General features: G+C 34.1%; 2 protein-coding genes across 2 annotated transcripts; both read right to left on the bottom strand.

The window, feature by feature from the left end:
* Positions 1-4,216: 4,216 nt before the first annotated feature.
* LOC132747519 (sodium-coupled monocarboxylate transporter 2-like) lies at positions 4,217-8,357 on the bottom strand. Its single transcript, XM_060736920.1, has 2 exons — positions 7,683-8,357; positions 4,217-6,997 (listed from the first exon to the last, which is right to left on the bottom strand). Exons 1-2 carry the CDS (start codon positions 8,290-8,292, stop codon positions 5,763-5,765), a joined length of 1,845 nt encoding a protein of 614 aa, XP_060592903.1. The 5' UTR covers positions 8,293-8,357; the 3' UTR covers positions 4,217-5,762.
* A 9,057-nt stretch (positions 8,358-17,414) lies between these two features.
* On the bottom strand, positions 17,415-18,572 carry LOC132747525 (neuronal acetylcholine receptor subunit beta-4-like). Its single transcript, XM_060736927.1, has one exon. The coding sequence runs from the start codon at positions 18,570-18,572 to the stop codon at positions 17,415-17,417; it is 1,158 nt and encodes a 385-aa protein (XP_060592910.1).
* Positions 18,573-22,017: the final 3,445 nt, after the last annotated feature.

Below are 22,017 nucleotides of genomic sequence, written 5' to 3'. Positions count from 1 at the left end.
ATGGAAGTCAAAATACTACTTTGTTTACATTTTACTTACTTTATTATTAATTATTTCACATTCAGTACTATGTTTTAAGTGATAGGCATATCACATTTTCTAAATCGATTTTACAACCTTTTTAAACACATTTTTGTCTTTTCTGCAGAAAGAAAAAAAATATTTATGACATGATGTGCCTTTAATTCAAGCCAATGTGTTTTCCGGATTGTCAGAAGAATTGAAATGCAGTGTCATATTTCGAGTTTCAAGAGGCATGTAAAGATGTTCGTTTATTACATATTATTAAATGAGATCGTTTGAATCTTTTGAAACAATAAGTAAAACCATTACTTTTTGCTGTAATAAAAGTAACTTTCGTTGTAAGACCTGAAGGTTTCCGTTACAAATCATATTCAATGTACAAAGTTTTAACACGATAAATAGTGTTCTGATACATTTCAACATCCAATAACATTGCGTTTGTTTAACTCTTACACATCCGTCTTTCATCAGTCATTTTTTTTTCGTTGAAAATTGTCCTTAAATGATAAATATGGTTGCTTATTTGGTACAAACGGTGCGTTTTTGCACTGTCGTCTTGTCGTCCTGTCGCTAGCGAAGCACGAAAAATGGCGCGTTGTCGTGCGGTGCGTTGTCGCGATGTCACCCTGTCGCTTGCCTTATTTAAATACAGATAGCCAATCTTTTGATTTGAGCCGAGCGACAATGTGACATCGTGACAACACTCCGCATGACAACGCGCCGTTTTGTGTGCTTCGTTAGCGACAGGACGACAGTGCGACAACGTACCGTTTAGCGCTTTGTCGTGCTGTTGCTAGCGACAACACGACGCACAAAAAGTGTCCAAAATCAGCCAAAATAGATAAGTGATTTAATAAGTTCATATATTAAGATATTTAGCGTGGTAAGCCATGAGATTTTCTTCATTCATGTCATTTTCTTTAGTTTAAATGCTCATTTTTGACAAATGATCAGTAATGTTTTTGGTTTCTACACGTAAGTGTATTTTTGTTTATTTGTATGACATTAAATTGTTTGTAGTTAATGCGTATTTACTTGTAACTCTCTTTTTATTCTGGTAGGTATGGTGGCTGATTTGTGCCATTCATATTATGGCCCCGCGGCCCCGCTAGGCGAAAAGCCGAGAATTAAATTAAATTAACGTGAGAGTTTAATTGGCGAGGGTGCGGAGCGAAAACACGCTCATTAGCTGGGGCGCGAAGTTTAATGGAAAAAAACAACTTCGCCCTGCGGGGGCACAGGGCGAGATTTAAGAAATAAAACGGCGGCGGAGCGGAGCGAAAACACACTATTTAGCGCCACCGCGGGCGAAGTTTTATTTATTAAATTTCGCCCCGGGCCGTCGCCAATAAGCGTGTTTTCGTTCCGCGCCCCAACCATTTTAACTTGTATATTCTTGACTTTTCGCTTGGCGGGGTCGAAGGACGAAAACACGCTAATAAGCGAGGGCCCTGGGAGAAATTTAATAAATAAAACTTCGCCTGCGGCGGCGCTAGTTAGTGTGTTTTCGCTCCGCGTTCCCGCGGTTTTAACTTGTAAATTCTCGACTTTTCGCTTGACGAAAACACGCTAATTAGCGGGAACTCGCAGCAAAGTTTTATTTATTTAAGTTCGCCACCCGCGCCCTCGCTATATAATATGCGTGTTTTTTGTCCAGCGACCCAGCCATTTTATTTCTTAAATCTCACTCCGCGCCCCTGCGGGGCGAAGTTTTATTAATAATACTTCGCCCGGCACCCTCGCTAATTAGCGTGTTTTTGCTCCGCGCCCCGTCATTTTAACTTGTTAATTTTCGCTTGGCGGATACACGAATAGCACAAATCATCCACCATAGGTAGGCACTCCTTTACGTTGTTATTCTGTTGTTAAGCTGTGATTTTAATGAGGAAACATTATTCCATACCTTATGTTGACTATTAATCAACATGTCAATTTCATATCAACATGTAAATCTTATTCAATTCCTAAATTATCTTTTAATTGGATTTTTTGGGTATTTTATCAATTTGTGTTAATTTATTACAAGAAGCACTGCAATGCCACGAAAACCAGGTTTTCAACGACAAAGTTTTGTTGTGACAGCAATCAATAAGTCAACGTGCACTGAAGTTATTTACTAGAAGCTGAAAATTCTGTTGTAAGCAAACAACCCTGACCTTGCTCCCAGATATCTTAGTGGCAATCCAAAGCTGCAACACAGCAAGTTTGGTGTCAATAGGCCAAAGCAGACTCAAGTTATTGAGCGGAAACCAAAAGTTGACGCCCGATCGCCCGCCCACCGCTTTCTGCATTATAATAACCAGTTGTCGTTGAAACCTGGTTAGAAATTTAGAATTTATCTAATGAAGGAAGATTTTTATCAAGTGTATAGTTAAAGTGACTTAACAAATACAATTGAATTATGCAGAGATATCTCTACGTAAGTAACTGTTTAGAATTTTGGTAAGAAAAACTAATATTTTGTATCATATTTTCATAACGCTCACAATTTTACCTGGCATGTTAATATCTTACGTTTATAAAACTATAAAAACTATTTTTAAAGTTTAATTTTCAATTGTTTATTCAATTAACAGAGAATTGAAGTTGTAATACAGGGGGTCACTTTGGCGCCGTTAAATGCCACAGCTCTTGTTCGAACCTCAAACATGGCCAAATTTCTCCGTGGCATTTGATATCCGCAATTTGTCTTTTATCTCTGATTCAGATATCATATATTTACTAAGTTGTAGTCAGTCACTAGCAGACAAAATGGTATTGGTGTTGGTAGAAATCCAGGAAAGCAAAAAATTCAAAAACTCGTACATACTGCTAATTTACATAACTCATTTTTTATCATTACCCTGCGACATGTAGAAATAGATAATGCATTATCTGAGTGTATAATACCGTAAAGTGTTGCGTGATGATATCTATATAGCTTTTATGTTGCGTTATTATCGCATTATGGGCGATATATCATCATTTTCACTATCATACTGTCTAGGTTCACGTGAGATTATAATTTACCTGTAACATCTATAGTGATATAGATGTATCAAATCACAGCGGGCTATATGTTCTTGTACACAAACAATGATATACTTTAACGAATTAAAAATACCAGCGAACCGGTAAAATTGATAGTATACATAATGATACAATTACAATGTATAAACGAGAGAAAATACCTTTTCAATAAGTATACACAACGTGTGAAGAAGATTAGGGTCATTAACGTGATGTTTGTGATATGCCCAGCAAAACAGAAATACATAGCCGTGACCTATTTCAACACATTGCATTATATAATTTCAAATTTCCTATGGTTTCTTTATTCTTTCTTACCCATTATACGCAGAACACTTTCAATGAGCATTTGAAAACTGTATTAATATTTTTTCATTGATTCATATTGGAAACAAAAGCTAAAAAATGTTGAGTTGTATATATCAGTGTATTTCTTTTCAGAGAGGCTACATTGGGGCAGGGGTAATGAACATTCCCAGAAGCAAAAATAAAAAAAAATATATAAACAAAGATATTTAAAGAAATGAAATTTATTGTCATATAATCAAAAGGTTCATCCGCTCATTCATTTCCACTGAAAGGAAACCACCTTTAAATGTCCTCTTAAATTAGATGTCTTTAAGTTTTTATGGTGTATATCTTGTTTTCTTTTTTTTTCTATTTTTTTTCGCGGAAGCGAAAACAACTGCCATATTATAAATAGCTGTAAGGTAGCTTATGATTTATTTATTTATTTGCTTTTTTATTTATCTATTGCCCTGATTTCTCTTACAGAAAATTATGCAATTATGCAATTATGCATTGCGATAAAACCGTTATAGTATATGAAACTCGTTAGTTACGAGGATATAACACTGGCTGAGCGACAAATTGTCTCGGCCTAACGGCCTCATCAAATTTTTAGCAGAAACATCCCTTGATGTCGCCCCTGCCAGCATTATATCCTCGTAACTAACTCGTTTCATATACTATAACTATTGCATATCGCAATTCAATTAAAGAATTTACGTCCGACACCTCAAAACGCCATGGAGGGCTGAAACTTGTTCATAATGGATAAGTCATTTTATAGTGACCCCTTTTCACTTTGCATTTTGAGTTTGACGGCTGTCCGATAATTCCAAAACATTTTCTTGCGTGAAAATAACATTTGTTCGTTTACAAAAGAAGGGTGACAAATATGTTTCTTTCACTCGTTTTATTAATGATATAAAAATATAGCAGACTGGCATCTGATACAGATTATACACAACATTGTTACAATGTGTAATGGAAAAATAAACCTTTATTGTACTCAAACAAACATTCTGTTTCGTATGGTAGCTGATTTGTGGGTTGTCCTAATTTTGTTCCACAGGACGCCAGGCGAAACATGAAAATACGACAGAGTTATTTTCGTGTTTTTGGCTTTACGCTCCTCGGGGCGTCAGACATAAACACAAACATACGACACTGTGGCATTTTGTCGTAGTTTATTTACGACAAAGTGTTAACATAAAAATACACATGTACGACAAAGTGGTTAGATTTTCGTATTTCGTGTTTTCGTCTGGCGCCCATAGCATAAATCAGCCACCATAGTTTCGCCTTAAACTCCCAAGAACACATGCAAAAAGTGCTGATAAAAATGTACAATGTCTATTCAAAGTAAAATAGGAATGTCTAGAAAAGATAAATTTGGTTCTTTTTCTAACGTATTTTAAAATCGAAATTATATGTAGGCCAAATATTGGCAAATGGCCTGTTTAATTACACAAAAATACTACAATGTATTAATAAAATGTTGGTCGTTCCGTTATACGCTGTATGATTATCTAAAAATATATGAGCCGCGTCACGACAAAACCAACATAATGCGTTTGCGACCAGCATGGATCCAGACCAGCCTGCCCATCCGCGCAGTCTAATCAGGATCCATGCTGTTCGCTTACAAACCCTATAACAATTAGAGAAACTGATAGCGAACAGCATGGGTCCTGATCAGACTGCGCGGATGCGCAGGCTGGTCTGGATCCAGTTGGTCACAAATCCATTACGTTGGTTTTGTCATGACGCGGCTCATATCGTGAATATAAATTCATAACTACTTTAATTTGAACATAGATTAAAGTATATGTATCATTTTTATTGAAGTATTGTAATATTTTATCAGTTAAAATGGTTAAACATTTAAAATTATAATGTAATAATGAAAAATGTGATTGTCAGTCTTATCGAGACATTTGGTTGTACCTCTAAATGCAAACCTAAAAATGAATTCTAAATAAATATTGAGTTAAAACGACGCTTTAAATAAAGGCCCACTATGCCCCATAAATGCTTTTATTTTTATTTTTCAAAAGCTTTTTGTTTTGTTTCTTGTCCTGTTATGGTTTCCCTATAGCCTAAACCATCTTTTGCTTCTGATGCCTTTTTAGCAATTAAAACAGTTATAATGATTGAGTGTTTTTACGAAAGTAAATATATTACTTTGTTAACATTTTACTATTTTTAGAACAAATAATTTCACACATTCAGTGCTACTTTCTACTTGTAATGAGCATCTAACACGCTTTTAAACGGTTATTGTTAAATGATATGAAACTTACGTAAAAAAAAACACTAAAATTTGCCCTTTCTTGAGAAGGAAAATAAAATCGTTTCTAAGACACGATGTGCCTTTAAATTGAAGCGGATATATATATCTGAGAAGAAAACGCGATGTAATATTTTCCCGGTATTTATGATAGTCAAGCGTTTCTATCTCTGTCAGTTCCATTTATCATAACCTGGAGTTCCTTAGGATCTGGAGACTCCGAGTCTCCTGTACATGAGGGTAGTTTTCCTTTTAAAAATGGAGGTATAAAAATAGAAAACGGAAGTACAACTTTGTCACTGACTGTTTCCGGAACTTTTGGCTGAGTTAGTAAACTAACAACCGTACCAACGGCAATAACGGTGATGCACCCGATTAAATTAAAGTACATGTAAGATATGGAGTAAAATGTTTGAAGCCCAGTTCTAGAACTGTCAGCAATTTCTGTGACTATATTTTGAACAGTGCTGGTGTTGAAAAGTACCGATACTGCGTCGGTCCGATTCTGCGCGATGATATATGAAATATTGGACGCGATTGAATCATTTGTCGCATTACATTGGTCAGTAGGCCCTAGTGGTAAATACGGGGCTTTGGGTACCGACGCCGAGAAATTTTGCCCTATACTTATCCAAAGTACAAATCCCATACCTGTCAACGTGGCAAATACCACCGCTTTTGCCTGCGCTCTGCGGAAGAATATAGAGATCAGAAAAAGTCCGGCTTCAGGTCCGCTTATTGCTCCCATAAAGCTAGCCATAATCTGCCCAAGTGGTCCTTCTACATTTGAGAGAATGAACGCAAAACCTACAGAGATTACACCGTATACTACTACTACTCCCTTAGATATGTTAGTCGCGGTTTGTTCGTTCATATCTTTAAAAAATACTTTTATAAAATCTTCGTACGTTACCGCGGAAAGACTGCTTAAACCTGAAGAAATGGTGCTGAGTGAAGCTGCTGCTAAAGCAGCGATAAATAGCCCTGGTAAACCTGGGTAATCGTGAAATAGCTCAAGCATTGTGAATGGAATAATTTGATTTAAATTTTTCACCTGACCCGACGCAAGGGGGTCGCAACCTATATTGGAATAATATGCAAATATTGCCAGACCTTGGATTAAAACTAGAATCCATGTGAATGAATAGATTGGAGCTGCAATGTAGAAAAGTTTTCTTGCCGCTGAAATAGTCGGCGTTGAGTTGATTCTCTGTATCCCGGCTTGTGTAATAGACAAATACAAATACTGTGACGGGGCACCGATAACAAGCGTCCAGAAAGTATGACGAACTGTAGGATCAGGGTTAAAGTTAAACATGTTGAAGCGGCTTTTGCTCAGCTCAATGACACTTGAGGGTCCACCGGCATTTACGACGCTTTTTATCAGCACTGAAAATTAAACAGGAAAGGGTTATAGCTTAATTGTGAGGATTGTTTAAATGATCATAATAATGATTACATAAAAAGGCGATGATTTTTATGATGGTGATATTAATCTATGATTATGATGATGAAAAGATTCTAAAATGCATAATTTATCTTTATAATCATAATGTATAATTTCTATAATAGGTAACTAGTATTTTAACAAGAATTTACTGAGAGAAAACATATAGCTTCGTTTATAGTTTCATAATTATAAACAATTTATAGACGTTCTAACATTTTGATTCATTAAATGTCCTGAAGGAAAAATCTCCGTTTGTATTTCAACAGAAATAAAATGCATAAACTTGTTTGCACCCATTTACTTCGATATAAATTATGCCTTTTCATCTAATTAATTCTTAAAATTATGTATGAATTGTTTAACAAAACGTCCAAAAAACCCTTTTAATGATATTTCCTTTTCAAAATACAGATGCAAATTAATAAATAACACTCGTTGTATTTCTAAAACTTTTTTTCTAAAATCTCTGTAACGGTGTTTCCCGCATTTGCATTCACGTTATAAATCTTATTTTACGACATAGGTAGTAATAAATAATAACAAAATATAAAAAGGCTTTTAATGTTTTCAAAATCCAGATGCATCTTAAAGTTCTGAAATTATATCTGCTTTTGTAATACGTACCTGCAAGTATCCCTACAAGCATGACGATTGATTGAAAGACGTCAGTCCATATGACGGCCTTGAATCCCCCAATTGACGTGTAGATAATGGCAGATGACGAGAAAATAAGAATTGATGACCACATTGGTAGTTTAGCAACTGATTCCAAGGCCAACGCTGTACCAAACATAACTATTCCCATGTAGAACGTGTAATGGATGATGCCTAACGTAACGGCGACGTAACGTACAGAGTTAGTTTTGTAACGTAGGAAATAGTACTCGTAAACACTGGTGACTTTGAGAGGGTGGAATATCGGTACAACAATAAGCGCAGCAAGTAGATATCCACAAATGACACCAACACATTGCATGGCATACTGGAGACCATAGGCGTATGCTTCCGCCGGAAATCCCAAAATTAAGATGGACGACTGGAACGTGACGACGAAAGATAATCCAACTGGTAATGACCTCAGTTTCCTGTTTCCAAGGAAATAATTTTCCGTCGTATTATGTTTTTTGTCCCGGAATGCAAAAAATATCCCAATTGCAACAGAAACAAATATAAGAAGTCCAAAAACAACAAAATCCGGCACAGAAAATGAGCGCGCGAGCGTTTCCGTATCCATCTCTCCGCGTGTGTACACAAAGTACGTCTGCCGTTCCTTTCTGTTAGTTTCTATACGACTGTTGGCTAAGACTTTTTTTCGGTTTAAATCTGGCAGTTGTATAACATGTTTACTTTACGTAGCCAGGTGACCTTCAATTTTTCGGCGTTACATAAGTATATTTATTTTTGCTCTAAACATACAAATAAACACAATGGCATATTTTAACCCATGGTCACATGATTGTAATGTGCATTGGAGTATTAGAAGCGTATAATAAAATCTATATATAAAATTCATTTTCAAATGTAAAATTCGGAATGTGGTTTATAATTATAAACAAGTACATACTGTATCAACTACCTGATTTCAATATTCATAGAATTCACCTCTTGTTGTTTTATTTTTTATACCTTTCATAGCATTGCTTCAAATATTATGTTCTGTAGATAATAGTATTTGTTTTTATTTCTCTTTGAAAAAAATTGTATCACTTTTGTATTGTTAATATATGCTTACCTTGGTAACGTATACATGTACCAAGTATTTTATTAGTTACCTCTCATACTAGAAAACATTATCTTTAGGTTTTATTGTAAGGCATCCACATGTGTTTGTATCATTCCGCGAGAGAGTTATAATTAGATATACAACTAAAACTGAATTCTTGCGTTCTATAATCATCATTATCATTACTTAAATCTGGAGATAATATTATACAACTTAGATATTTTGTAACAGGTTCTTAACTGCTAGTACACATCTTTGTGTGTATGTACAAGGAGTAAATGTTTATTGTTAATAAGCTTTATAGTTTTATTTTCACTATCGTTGTGCCACTAAAATTATTTTCCCTTTTTGATGTTTTTGTTTGATATAAATATAATATAAAACACATAATACGTTACGACTTTAATAACAAATGTTATATTAAAAAAAAGAAAGAGGAATGAAGGAAAGGATGAAGGAGCACATGAATGAAGGAGGGAAGGAAGACAGGAAGAAAGAACAAATGACGGAGGGAAGAAATTAATGAATGAAGGAAGGAAGACATACATGATGGAAGGAATGAAGGAAAAAGAAAGATGGGATGAAGGAAAGAAGGAGGGAAGGACGGTAGGGATAGAGGAAAGGGGAATGAATGAATGAGGGAAGGAAGGATGGGAGGGAACAGGAGAAGGGAAGAGGGAATGAAAGGGAAGAAAGAAAGACAGAAAGGAAGAAAGAAACACAACAAAAAGAAAGGGAGGAAGATATACTGACATTTTGGTGGGTTGCTAAATTTAGCTTTCTGACATTTGAATATATTTGAATAATAATGGACGACAGTGTCCGTGACCGAGTAGTTAAACTTCAAAACACTTGCCCTTCACCGCTTTGGGTTCGAACTTTTGATTCTTTCATCTAATAAAGCTAACCAGCTAGCATACGGGACGTCGGTAATTCTACTCAGGCGTCCGTGCGTGCACAGAAGGGCACTTGATGTCTTCCTCCGCCAGTGAAGTTGGAAAGTCGCCAAATGACCAATACTTTGTTGGTGCGACGTTTAACTGAACACAAAAAAAGAATGAAGATACGCAAATAGAATTCAAAAAGAAGGAAAGTTTACCTACACAAAACATAGTTTGAACACAAAAGTCTTAACTTAGTAAAATAAATTTGTATCGCATTACACTAAATAGATTACAACGTGAACAAACGAGTTCACAAACCCGGGTCAAGTAGCTTCATTTTTAATCAAGGTGTTTAATTCGCTTTTTAATGCGCTAAATCACACAATATGTGTAAGGAACAATTGTACTTCCTTGTTGCAAAATGTCAAAATAAATCAAAAATTCTTTGAAATACGACAAGTGGTCAAAATTTGTTAAACTGTAAGTATTAATGCATTATATTGAGGAGTAATGAGATTTAAACATTTTATGGACATAATGTCACATTAAACTTGACAAGAATTTTCGTAAAGATTTTGTCCAGCTTGCAAACTAAGATTATGTCCACATGAGATTTTGTCGGTATAGCGGGTTGTCCAAATATTTCATCGTGTTAACTCTTGCATGCTACATGTCTAAAATATCTTTCCATTCCCAGCTACATAAACATCCTACGCCCGATCAAACCTTAATAATTTTGCCTTCCTTCTCAATGGATGATTTTTTACTTGCCATTTCATTTAACTACGCTATCTTTTTAAACTGATCAAAAATATAGTATGATTAATTTTAAACGCATGTTCTGCTCTTTACTGTTCATTGAAAGATAAATTATAAGTGAACATCATAACATAGATGTTATTGATATACACAATATATATTTAATTAAAACATGAATTCAAAGAAAAATCTAGAACATGCCATGTTTTGTAAGAGTTATGAAACTGTGAAAAGTTGACGCAATAAACTTTGTTCCATGCCCACATGTCAATTTATGCGTTTGGCGTCGCACCATAAAACAGATTGAAATTAATAGTTCGCCAGTTTTAAAGTAGGGGGTTTAAGGAACATTATAAATTATTGATTCTTCTAAGAGAGTAAACATGAATACCGATTAAATAATATATTTTAAAGGACATGTAATAATAATAATAATAATAATAATAATAATAATAATAATAATAATAATAATAATAATAATACTCATAATCATAATTAATAATAATAATAATAATAATAATAATAATAATAATAATAATAAAATAATAAAACATAATAATAATAATGAAAATGATAATAATAATGATAATAATAACAATAATGATGATGATGATATTTAATAATAATAGTAATAATAATAGTAATAATAAAAATAATAAAACAAATAATAGTAATACAATTATAATAATGATTTTATACTAATAATAATAATAATAATAATAATGATAATAATAATAATAATATAATAATAAAACATAATAATAATAATGAAAATAATAATAATAGTAACAATAATGATGATGATGATGATATTTAATAATAATAATAATAATAATAATAATGTTAATAATAATAATAATAATAATAATTATAATAATAATAATAATAATAAAAAATAATAGAAATACAATTATAATAATAATTTTATACAATTATAATAATAATAATAATAATAATAATAATTATAATAATAATAAAATTTCTCGAAAAATGACTGTGTTGTACAGTACATGTATGTACGAAGAAGTCACCGAGCGTGGACACCACACTCTACATGTTCATGTTATGGAATGTTTAAAAGATATATAGAGAAACTATCCGTCACAGGGTCTATTTTTTTGTCAAATGGTTAAATTTAATTAAATGTATGAAGTATTTTTGGTAATAAAAACAGTTGAAGTAAATCGTACGCCCGGGTCGATCTTTTGTAAAAACGGGCGATTTATGTTACATATAGAGATCAAATGTTAATGTGGTATTTAAAAGGGTTTTTTTAGGGGGGGGGGGGTCTGGGTTATCGGTGTTAAAATAGTTTAGGCATTTTTGCTGACTTAGATTTCATACTAAATATATATCGTTTACACTATATCAAAAGTGTATAAAATGCCAAATTGTGTCTCCAGTATTAATGATTAATCTGGCACCTCCGTACTCAATGATTTCACATACACTCCACAACTGCAAATTCCTTAGATTCTAATAACTTTTATTATTTTTAGCCAGGTTTAAATGTACCTTGCTCAGAGTCCTCTTTTTACTGATACTTTTTTTGTCTTCTGATTTCTTTTCAATTTTGTCATTAATGTCCCAGATTACGGAAAGATTAAAGAAATATGATGTCAATATACAAAATATATGCTTTTGCTTATGACGCAAACAACTACAGCTGACGGAACTCACATCTCGGTCAAAGCGAGATCTCATCAAATCGGAACTTCTCGACAATCAATAAACATCTCGGAGTGAGTACGGACTGACAATGCTTCTACAACGTTGTTATCTTTTTAAAATGTGTAGATTGTTTCCGATTTAAACAATATTTACCTCCCTTGCCAAAAGTGGCAGCCATTTTGGAGGTCGATTTCCTAATAGAAAACAAAATATAAAAAAATCAAAATAATCAGCTTATTCACGTGAATTGTCAAATTCTGTTTTACGTTATTATGATAGAAAATATAATAATTGCATCAGTATGTAAAACTTTCTATCTGTTTTTATGAAGACGATAAAGTTATGAGCGCCGCGCTGAACGCGGCGTCTAGTAAATATGCATTTGTCCGTACAGCCATGTGGAAATTTTAAACTTGATTTTGTGTATTTTTAGTTTTGTTTAAACAGAATCACACTGTTTTCAATCTTTTTAATAAAAAATAGCTTTTCTGATGTTCAACATGTCACAGACATTTAAGCGATTAAATTAAACGTTTAAATGAAATGATAGTGCCGTGTTTGAATATCATATTCTTATTCATCATTACATAATAAATAACGTGCCAATGAGCCAGTCTATAGTCGCTCGTTCTAAAACTTAACCGTTGAGAGAGGTACCGACTGAGGCAGTGTCACTCACTTCATTTCCTCCGCCTCTGTTGAAATTTAGTCTTCGTCGACGGAGCGGAAGGGAACCAAGACAACTTTGATCAATCATTAAATTACAAGTTACAAAGCTAAAACCACGCCCACTAAGGCGGTTCTCCCTCAACCGTTAACTCTGAGCACCGGTTACACTATGGCCAGTAAGGGGAGATCACTGCAGAATAGTTCGTCCTCAAAAACATTCGAACATTATGCAATTCGTACCAATATTTAAATGGACATATTATCAGCACATGTTGTCTTGCATTTATTTTAAGTATACCAATCATTTCAATTTTATTTGTTATCCAATTTATTTTGTTTCGACCAGACGTTACAATATTTGTCGCAACAGACAAACATTTCTGAATTTCAGACATAGCATTACTTTGTGAATTTATGCATTAGGTTCTACTTTTTCACAAAAATATGCAACTTAATTATTAAACAATGAGCACATACCAAGAACATGAAGAAAGATTTGATTTGTGCTTCGGATATTCAACTGTAATAGAGAACGATTTTCAATGTTGATTGACTGTTCACATCATTTGGCAGCGTCTATGATGAGCAACATTTAACTTGTCTTATCCTAGGCATAAATAATATATTGGAAATGACCCTCAAAATGGCGGCCAAGGGGTGGGGGTGGGGGTGTTATAATTGCTATGTGAAAAGCATCTATAACGATGTATTTATATGGCATTGTGATTGGATCTCATCCTTGCAATACCGGTATATCCTACACATGTATCTAACTTATATCCCATCAGCAACCTGTAACATATTTCTATTGCGCCATTTGTGCAATATATATAAATAAAAAGCTTCATTTATACAATAAATTAATATCTCCTTTTGAAAAGAACCAATTTATTTTCTGTTTATATGCAATCTTCGGCAAACCTGCAACCTGATTTATGTAAGTTCACGTACACTTTAAAAGTTTGAGTAGAGCTGATGTGGGAAAAATATCCAGTATTTGTACAACAGACCTGTTAACTATGTACATATTAAAATATCAATTACGATGTTAACATTATAATAAACATTAATATGTACACAATTGTTATCGCCGTCATAATATTTGCAAATACTAGTATTTGTAAAACTGTTTTCATGTGTTATTTAAGAATTGCATCCGTTACATTTGACCCATTTTCGTAATGGATTTGTCGTATTTTAAATTTTGACAGTACATTCATTTTTTGAGTTATTTCAGTAATGCTAAAATCCAGTTGACACCAATAAAGACCTGATCGAACTGCACTGGTGCGCAGGTCGACTCCGCCAAATCAGACTTCACTGATGCGAAGGTTTACACCGTCTGGTGGAACTGCACTGGTTTGCAGGTTGACACCGCCTGGTGGAACTGCACTGGTGTGCAGGTTAACACCACCTTATCGAACTGCACTGGTGTACAGGTTGACACCGCCTGGCTAGACTGCACTGGCGTGGAGGTTGACACCGCCTGGTCGAACTGCACTGGTGTGTAGGTTGACACCGCCTGGTCGAACTGCACTGGTGTACAGGTTGACACCGACTGGTCAGATTGCACTGGTATGCATGTCGACACAGCTTAATCAAACTGCTCTGATGCACAGATTTACGCCTGGTCAGATTGCACTGGTGTGCAGGTTGACACCGCCCGGTCGAACTGCACAAGTGCGCAGGTAGACACCGCCTGGTCAGATTGCACTGATGTGTAGATTGGCCCCTGACCCTTTATTTGTGACATAGGCTTTAAGCAGCTTGAGTGTACGCAAAATAATAATTAACGTAATATAATCCATACATATTATGCATAATTTTGCACGTAATTTAGACTAGTTGATCTAAAAGGGGTTTAACGGTAACATCCATTTGCCCCTCAATGGACACATTGTAAATGTATGGCGCCATTTTACACGATTTGTTCTCATTTCGAGTCAAGATATAATTGACTTTATAATATAGTCTTTGATCCAATTCACTAACATCGCACAACATGCAGGATATAAAACATTACATTGTAAACAACGAATGAACAAACAACCGACCCGATGAACGAAAGAACGAGAATGAATGAATGAATGAATTACTCAAATTAATTGATTAATTAATTAATGCACAAGCAAATAAAAAAGAAATAAAAAAATGTAAAAAAAAACAAACAAAAAGCAACGAAAATTATAGGAAGAAAAAAAAGAAATAAAATAAATATAAAGAAATTGAATTATTCAATTAAGTAATTGATTGATTGATTGATTGATTAATCATTTGAGCATCATACGCATTGTTTTGATTCTGCGGGGACTCACAATTGTAAATTGGTCTGTCTTTTCATGTACATGTACTTATATCTGTAAACAATGCAGTTGCTTAAAATTTGGTAAAAAAAATCTTCAATATTTAGAATAATATATCATATTCTTTATTTCAAGTTTGTAGTGAATTCATATAATTTATATACGTATACAATATATATTTAATACAGAATTGTATTGATTGGATAATTGTTTTTTTCCCATTTACATACACAATGTTTCAAGTTCATCAACCTTTCGTGTTTTCGTACACGTCAAAGTGAAAAGTACATTAGTTTTACAGCAGGCGATATTATACTCCAATAATTGTCAGAACATACGCTACAATAAGTTACTGTGACCCCCCAAAAAATTGTTACACAACCCGTTCAAGGTTCATGTTCTTTAAACATGTTTTTTTGGAACACGTGTACTAAGTAGCATTTTATGGCTCTTGAAGTAGCTACATAACATAATAAAGTAAGGTTTTTATTAGTTGTTTATGAATAACGTTAATCTAAAAGATTAGATTGGTTCTTGATAAACTATATAATATACGACATCTTTTTTCTTTGATTTGCTGTAGAGCAAAATACAACGAATGTTCATTCACACTGACGGCAATTTTACGCTTTTTTCTGTAATGTTGCTGGTGTGATTATTACAAATGAAACAATTTTCAAATGAATTATTCATCATAAATAAATAATCGTTAAAATTAAAACTTCATTATGATAATATTAAAATTAACATTGTAGTCATCCAGTGAAATGTACATATATAAATGCAGGTAATAATATCTTAAAAGCGGTCTTACTAAATTTGGTAAAAATCTCTACAGAGACCAAAATTATTTCTTCAAAAGAATTATAATGAAAAAAAAATAATCGTTTAATTCAACATGAGAATCAAAATCATAAAAAAATCTATACAGTCTTCATCCTCATCCATTTTTAATTCTGAGGTCAATTCTTTAAAATGTTTATAGAAATCATTTAAGTCAACAGATTCGCAACAGTCAGAATTATATTTTGATTTAAACATTTTCCAGAATTATTTTTTGTCCCTGTACTCATTAAGGGACAGGTGATAAGGAATACATACAATGGAAAATCGTTTGTTTGATTTTTCACGTTCGCGCTTCACGTTCACGCAACGCGTTACGGTATATATGGAATACCGGCCTTACTCGTAGAATTTTCTCATGGAATTTTGTCATATCGCATGATTTCTTTAGTGCCGTGCAGTATCGAAATACATTGTTTCCTTTCGAATAACATATAACATTGTATCGTTTCGAATTACTCTATTTCAATTCTAAAAGCACGGTATCGTTTCGAAATTAGACGGTATCGTTTCTAATTTAACTGTATGGTTTTTTCACTGTATTGTTTCGAATTCTTTTTTGATATACATGAATTTATTTTCATACGGTATATCATTGCACATTTTGAACACGGTATAGTTTCAGATTACACTGTATTGTTTAAAATTACACTGTATCGTTTCAAATTATACTGTATCGTTTCAGTTTACACTGTTTTGTTTCAAATTACACTGTATCGTTTCAGATTACACTGTTTTGTTTCAAATTACACTGCATCGTTTCAGATTACACTGTTTTGTTTCAAATTACACTGTATCGTTTCAGATTACACTGTATTGTTTCAAATTACACTGTTTTGTTTCAAATTACACTTTATCATTTCAGATTACACTTTTCCGTTTCAATTTACACTGTATAATTTGAGGTATTAGAAGACCTCGCCTATATCTTTGTACATGTAACCAGACAACATAGAAACAACCATGTGATTCAAGATGTACTGTATTCAGTATTGTCAGTAACTGTATTCAATCATGTACGGATGTCTCTAAGTGTAATAGTCGACAAAATATACAGATATTAAGAAAATATCACTCAATTGATAGATCTCTTCATAGAATTATTAGATTTATGGATTACAATAAGAATTTCGCCACAATACATTTACTAACAAAATAGCACAGGGAACCGTTTGCGGTTAAATCTATTGTTATACAAATGACGTCAGAGAAATGATGAATCATTAAGGAGAACGTCGTATTCTAGGGGACGCTTGTTCAAGATAAAGTCTCTGGCGAGATTCGAACCCACAGCGGCCAGAGGCATGTGTGATTTGAACCCGTGAAGGGCAAGTTGTCTTAAGATGACACTCTGACACGGAGTTCCTTAACAAATGCAATTTTACTTTATCGACTGTATTCAATTTTAAACTACTGAAATATTAATAATGTTTTTTAAGAAAATTTGTAAAAATAAATATAAGACCAGAATAATCATTAAACTGAAACTACCGAAACCGATCATTCAAAACAGTGCTGAGAAATTTTCACGGAATATAAATATATTAATACCTAACATAATTGTTACAAAAACGATTGAAACTGAGAAATAAATTTTGTCGAGCAACCTTGAAACTTCATTCCATTCCACACCATCCACCCTTTCTGACGTTATCAAACCGACATCTTCGTGACATGAACTTCTAGTCGATGTTTTTCTGTCTATAATATGTTCTGATTCATATTTCGGTATTTCAGATTTTGAATCAACTTTTTCAGCACGCTTGCCATGAACGTTGCCAATATCTTGACGCACGTCCTGGTGGTCTTGTTTTGGTTTTATCAGAATCTTCAGAAAAATCGAAGGAATGGTTGTTGTTTCTCTCGACAATTTTGATATGCGAATAATGACTATGCTCCATATAATACTAAGCGTATGCATAAAGTCAGCTACAGACAGAACCCATGATAATACACCTATCTTCAATGAATTTCTTGGCATATCAGCGACTAAAGACATGTTTACAAACATCAGAGCTAGGCAGAGAGTTACAGCAAATGACAACCGTTCCCCCGAATCCGGTGGTATAAGTGGGACACAGAGATTCAAACAGGATAGAAGCCAAGCAGGTAAAAACAAGTTAATGATAACAAAGCCTGGTCGTCGACTTGTCTGTAAATGGTCGGAAACAATTGAGATATTTATAGACTCTTCATAGATCGGTCGGTTGTAAATTGCAGACGCCAACCATTTTATATCCCATTCTTGATTTGCAATGTAATTATGTGTTATCACAAGATCTTCTTCAATAAGATAAAGTTTCAACTCCTTATTAGAATATCTAGAGTCATAAAATAAGAAATAACATTCATGTTCATCGAACGGATACAGAAACATGTTGATTACACAATACGCAGATGTGTATTTGATGATGTTTAACTTCACACGTCCGTTGGATGTCACTTTTGCTGTCTTTAATTCTTGCTGTCTTTTGTTGGGTCCACATGTTTCGGAAGAAGCTCTTTCCAAAGACGGAGACCAAATCAACCCAACTGGAAGATCGATGGTTGATAGACCATTAAAGTCGGAACTGTTCCAGAGTAAATTTTGGTCGAACCAGGAGAGTGTAAAATAGGACAGTACACATATCTCTGCTGCTGGGACATCCAGGGCTTCTACCATTCTTATTTCGTGAGTAAAATTGACCTGAAATAAGTGAGTGATTATAAAAATTACCTTAAAAGATTTATTAAAATATTTATTCATTTACTGTTTCGTTATATCCATTGTCATTTATATAACATATAATGAATTGTCCTAGAACACAATATTCAATATTCATCATAAAAATGTTCACATTTTCAAGCCATATTTCGTCTCCAAATGATGCATTTCTTGTTTTTATCAATATTTGATATTCCTATTGAAACTGTTTCGTTGTAAACACGGATTTATATTACATTGTAATATAAATCCGTGGTTGTAAACCAGTCTACTTTAAAAGTCGGAAGAAAATCTTTAGAAATTACCTGTAAGGTTTCGGACAAGTTTTTCACCGGACGGATATCTTTCCTGTAATATCTTGGGTCAAACATTAGGTCAATCAAGGCTCTCTGATCACTGTAACTTTGGGCGGCGCACAAATAAACTCCAGTCGTTATGTTCATCACGAAACAAATCAAAAACAACAAAATGGACATGATGCATATGTTGTTTTAAAACTTTTAAAGAGTATTAGATCCGGGACACGTCTCGTTTTCTCTTTCTGGTCTCGTTATGTAAATTATATCTATATATTCTCCCGTAAAACCGATAGCAATAACGCCGTAAATGTTTTAAAAAGAGAATGCAATTCAAAAATAACGTTTTTGAAATAGCTCTTACGACGTCTCTTGAATATAACTTTTGCTATTCACCTTTCGTCTCATCGCCTTTTTAGTATATATTTTGTTGTTATTTTATTAAAATGAAATCAATTTATAATAATGGACCTATGACAAAAAGCACTTAAAACAAAAAATGGTTATAAGTGAGCCATTAACATCATACAGCATAACACCTTGTTCCCGGAAGCTCGTTCGTGATGTTAACAAAAGAAATGTTGTACCCGAACACACACAATTACACTTTATCATCATCATGCCAATGTAAATACTGTGCCTGACACGGTTGCGAGTCATAGGGATATTTATTTAATGTCGAAATAAAAAAGCTGAAGAGGAGAGATCCATTCAGAACATTAAAAACCAAAGTAAATAGTCGGATCTCGTACTCCCATATTGTCGAGAATGTTAATGAGATATTATGGAAATAATGTACAATGTTCATCTCCCCATAGTACAGGCTAAAACAGTTTTTCAATGTTTAACTTCCCATAGTACAGGCTCAAGTTGTATATAATGTTCAACTCCCCATAGAATAGTCTAAAGCGGTATTCAATGTTCAACTTCCCATATCACAGACTCAAACCCTATTCAATGTTCAATTTCCCATAGTACAGGCTATAACCCTATTCAATGTTCAACTTCCCATAGCACATACTCAAATCCTATTCAATGTTCAACAACCCATAGCAAAGACTCAAATCCTATTCAATGCTTAACTTCCCATAGTACAGGCTAAAGCTGTATTCAATGTTCAACTCCTTATAGTACAGACTCAAGCGGTATTCAATGTTCAACTTCCCATAGGACAGACTCAAACCCTATTCAATGTTCAACTTCCTATAGCACAGACTCAAACCCTATTCAATGTTCAACTTCCAATAGCACAGACTCAAACCCTATTCAATGTTCAACTTCCAATAGCACAGACTCAAACCCTATTCAATGTTCAACTTCTAATAGCATCGCCTCAAACCCAATTCAATGTTCATTCAATGTTCAACTTCCCATAGTACAGGCTCAAACCCTATTCAATGTTCAACTTCCGATAGCACAGGCTCAAACCCTATTCAATGTTCAACTTCCCATAGCACAGACTCAAACCCTATTCAATGTTCAACAACCCATAGCAAAGACTCAAACCCTATTCAATGTTCAACTTCCCATACAACAGGCTCAAACCCTATTCAATGTTCAACTTCCCATAGTACAGACTCAAACCCTATTCAATGTTCAACTTCCCATAGCACAGACTCAAACCCTATTCAATGTTCAACTTCCCATAGAAAAGACTCAAATCGTATTCAATGTTCAACTTCCCATAGCAAAGACTCAAACCATATTCAATGTTTATAAGACAAGTTCAAGCGGTATTAAATGTTCAACTCCCAATAGTACAGACTCAAGCGGTATTCAATGTTCAACTTCCTATAACACAGACTCAAACCCTATTCAATGTTCAATTTCCCATAGCGTAGACTCAAGCCCTATTCAATGTTTAACTTCCCATAGGACAGGCTCAAGCCCTATTCGATGTTCAACTTCCCATATTACAGACTCAAACTCTATTCAATGTTCAATTTCCCATAGCACAGACTCAAACCCTATTCAATGTTTAACTTCCCATAGGACAGGCTCAAGCGGTATTCAATGTTCAACTCCCCATTGTACAGGCTTAAACGGTTTTCAGTTTTTAAGTCCCCATAGGAAAGACTCAATCGCTTTTTTCAACTTGCCATAGTACAGGCTCAATCGCTATTCTATGTTCAACTCACCATAGGACAGGTTCAAGCTGTATTCAGCGTTCAACTCCCCATAGCACAGACGCAAACCCTATTCAATGTTCAACTCCCCATAGAACAGGCTCAAGCTGTATTCAATGCTCAACTCCCTACAATACAGACTCAATCGCTATTCAATGTTCTAATTCCCATAGTAGAGCCTTAAACGGTTTTCAATGTTCAACTTCCCATAGTACAGGCCCAAGCTATATTCAATGTTTAACTCCCATAGTACAGACTCAATCGCTATTCAATGTTCAACTTCCCATAGTACAGACTTAAATGGTATTCAATGTTCAACTACCTATATTTAATTTCCCATAGCCCAGAATCAAATTTTTTTCAAATTTTAACTCCCCTTAGCTCTGTCTCAAGCGATATTCAACTAGAGGGAAATGCAAATCTCTTTCAACGTATTCAACTTCCCATAGTACAGGCTTAAGCGGTATTCAACTCCCCATAGTACAGACTAAAGCGGTATTCAATGTTCAACTCCCCATAGTACAGGCTCAAGCGGTATTCAATGTTTAACTTCCCATGGTACAGCCTTAATCGGTTTTCAATGTTAAACTCCCCATAGTACAGCCTTAAACGGTTTTCAATGTAAAACTCCCCATAGTACAGCTTATAACGGTTTCAATATATCAATTCCCTAGTACAGCTTAAGGGTTTTGTCTGACACCATTGGTAATCTCAAAAATTCGGTTAAGTGTTTGGATTTTATGCGCGTTTTTTCTCCCTGATGCTTAGATTGGCATGTTTTTCTTTCTCAAGGATAACAATACGAGCAGTTTTATAGCTATTAGATACGGCTGCTTGTAGAACGTGTTTCTTTTTAGATTAACTCGATGTATTCATTCTATTTAATTATAGGCTATAAATAAAATCTGAAAAAAAAAAACGAAATTCTGTTTATACATTAGATATTTGAATTCTTAAATAAAACTGTATAAAAACAAAGCT

Source organism: Ruditapes philippinarum, unplaced genomic scaffold, assembly GCF_026571515.1.
Source record: "Ruditapes philippinarum isolate M1 unplaced genomic scaffold, ASM2657151v2 ctg646_1_1_1_1, whole genome shotgun sequence".
NCBI lineage: Eukaryota > Metazoa > Mollusca > Bivalvia > Venerida > Veneridae > Ruditapes > Ruditapes philippinarum.
This window is presented reverse-complemented; position numbering and strand designations above follow the sequence as displayed.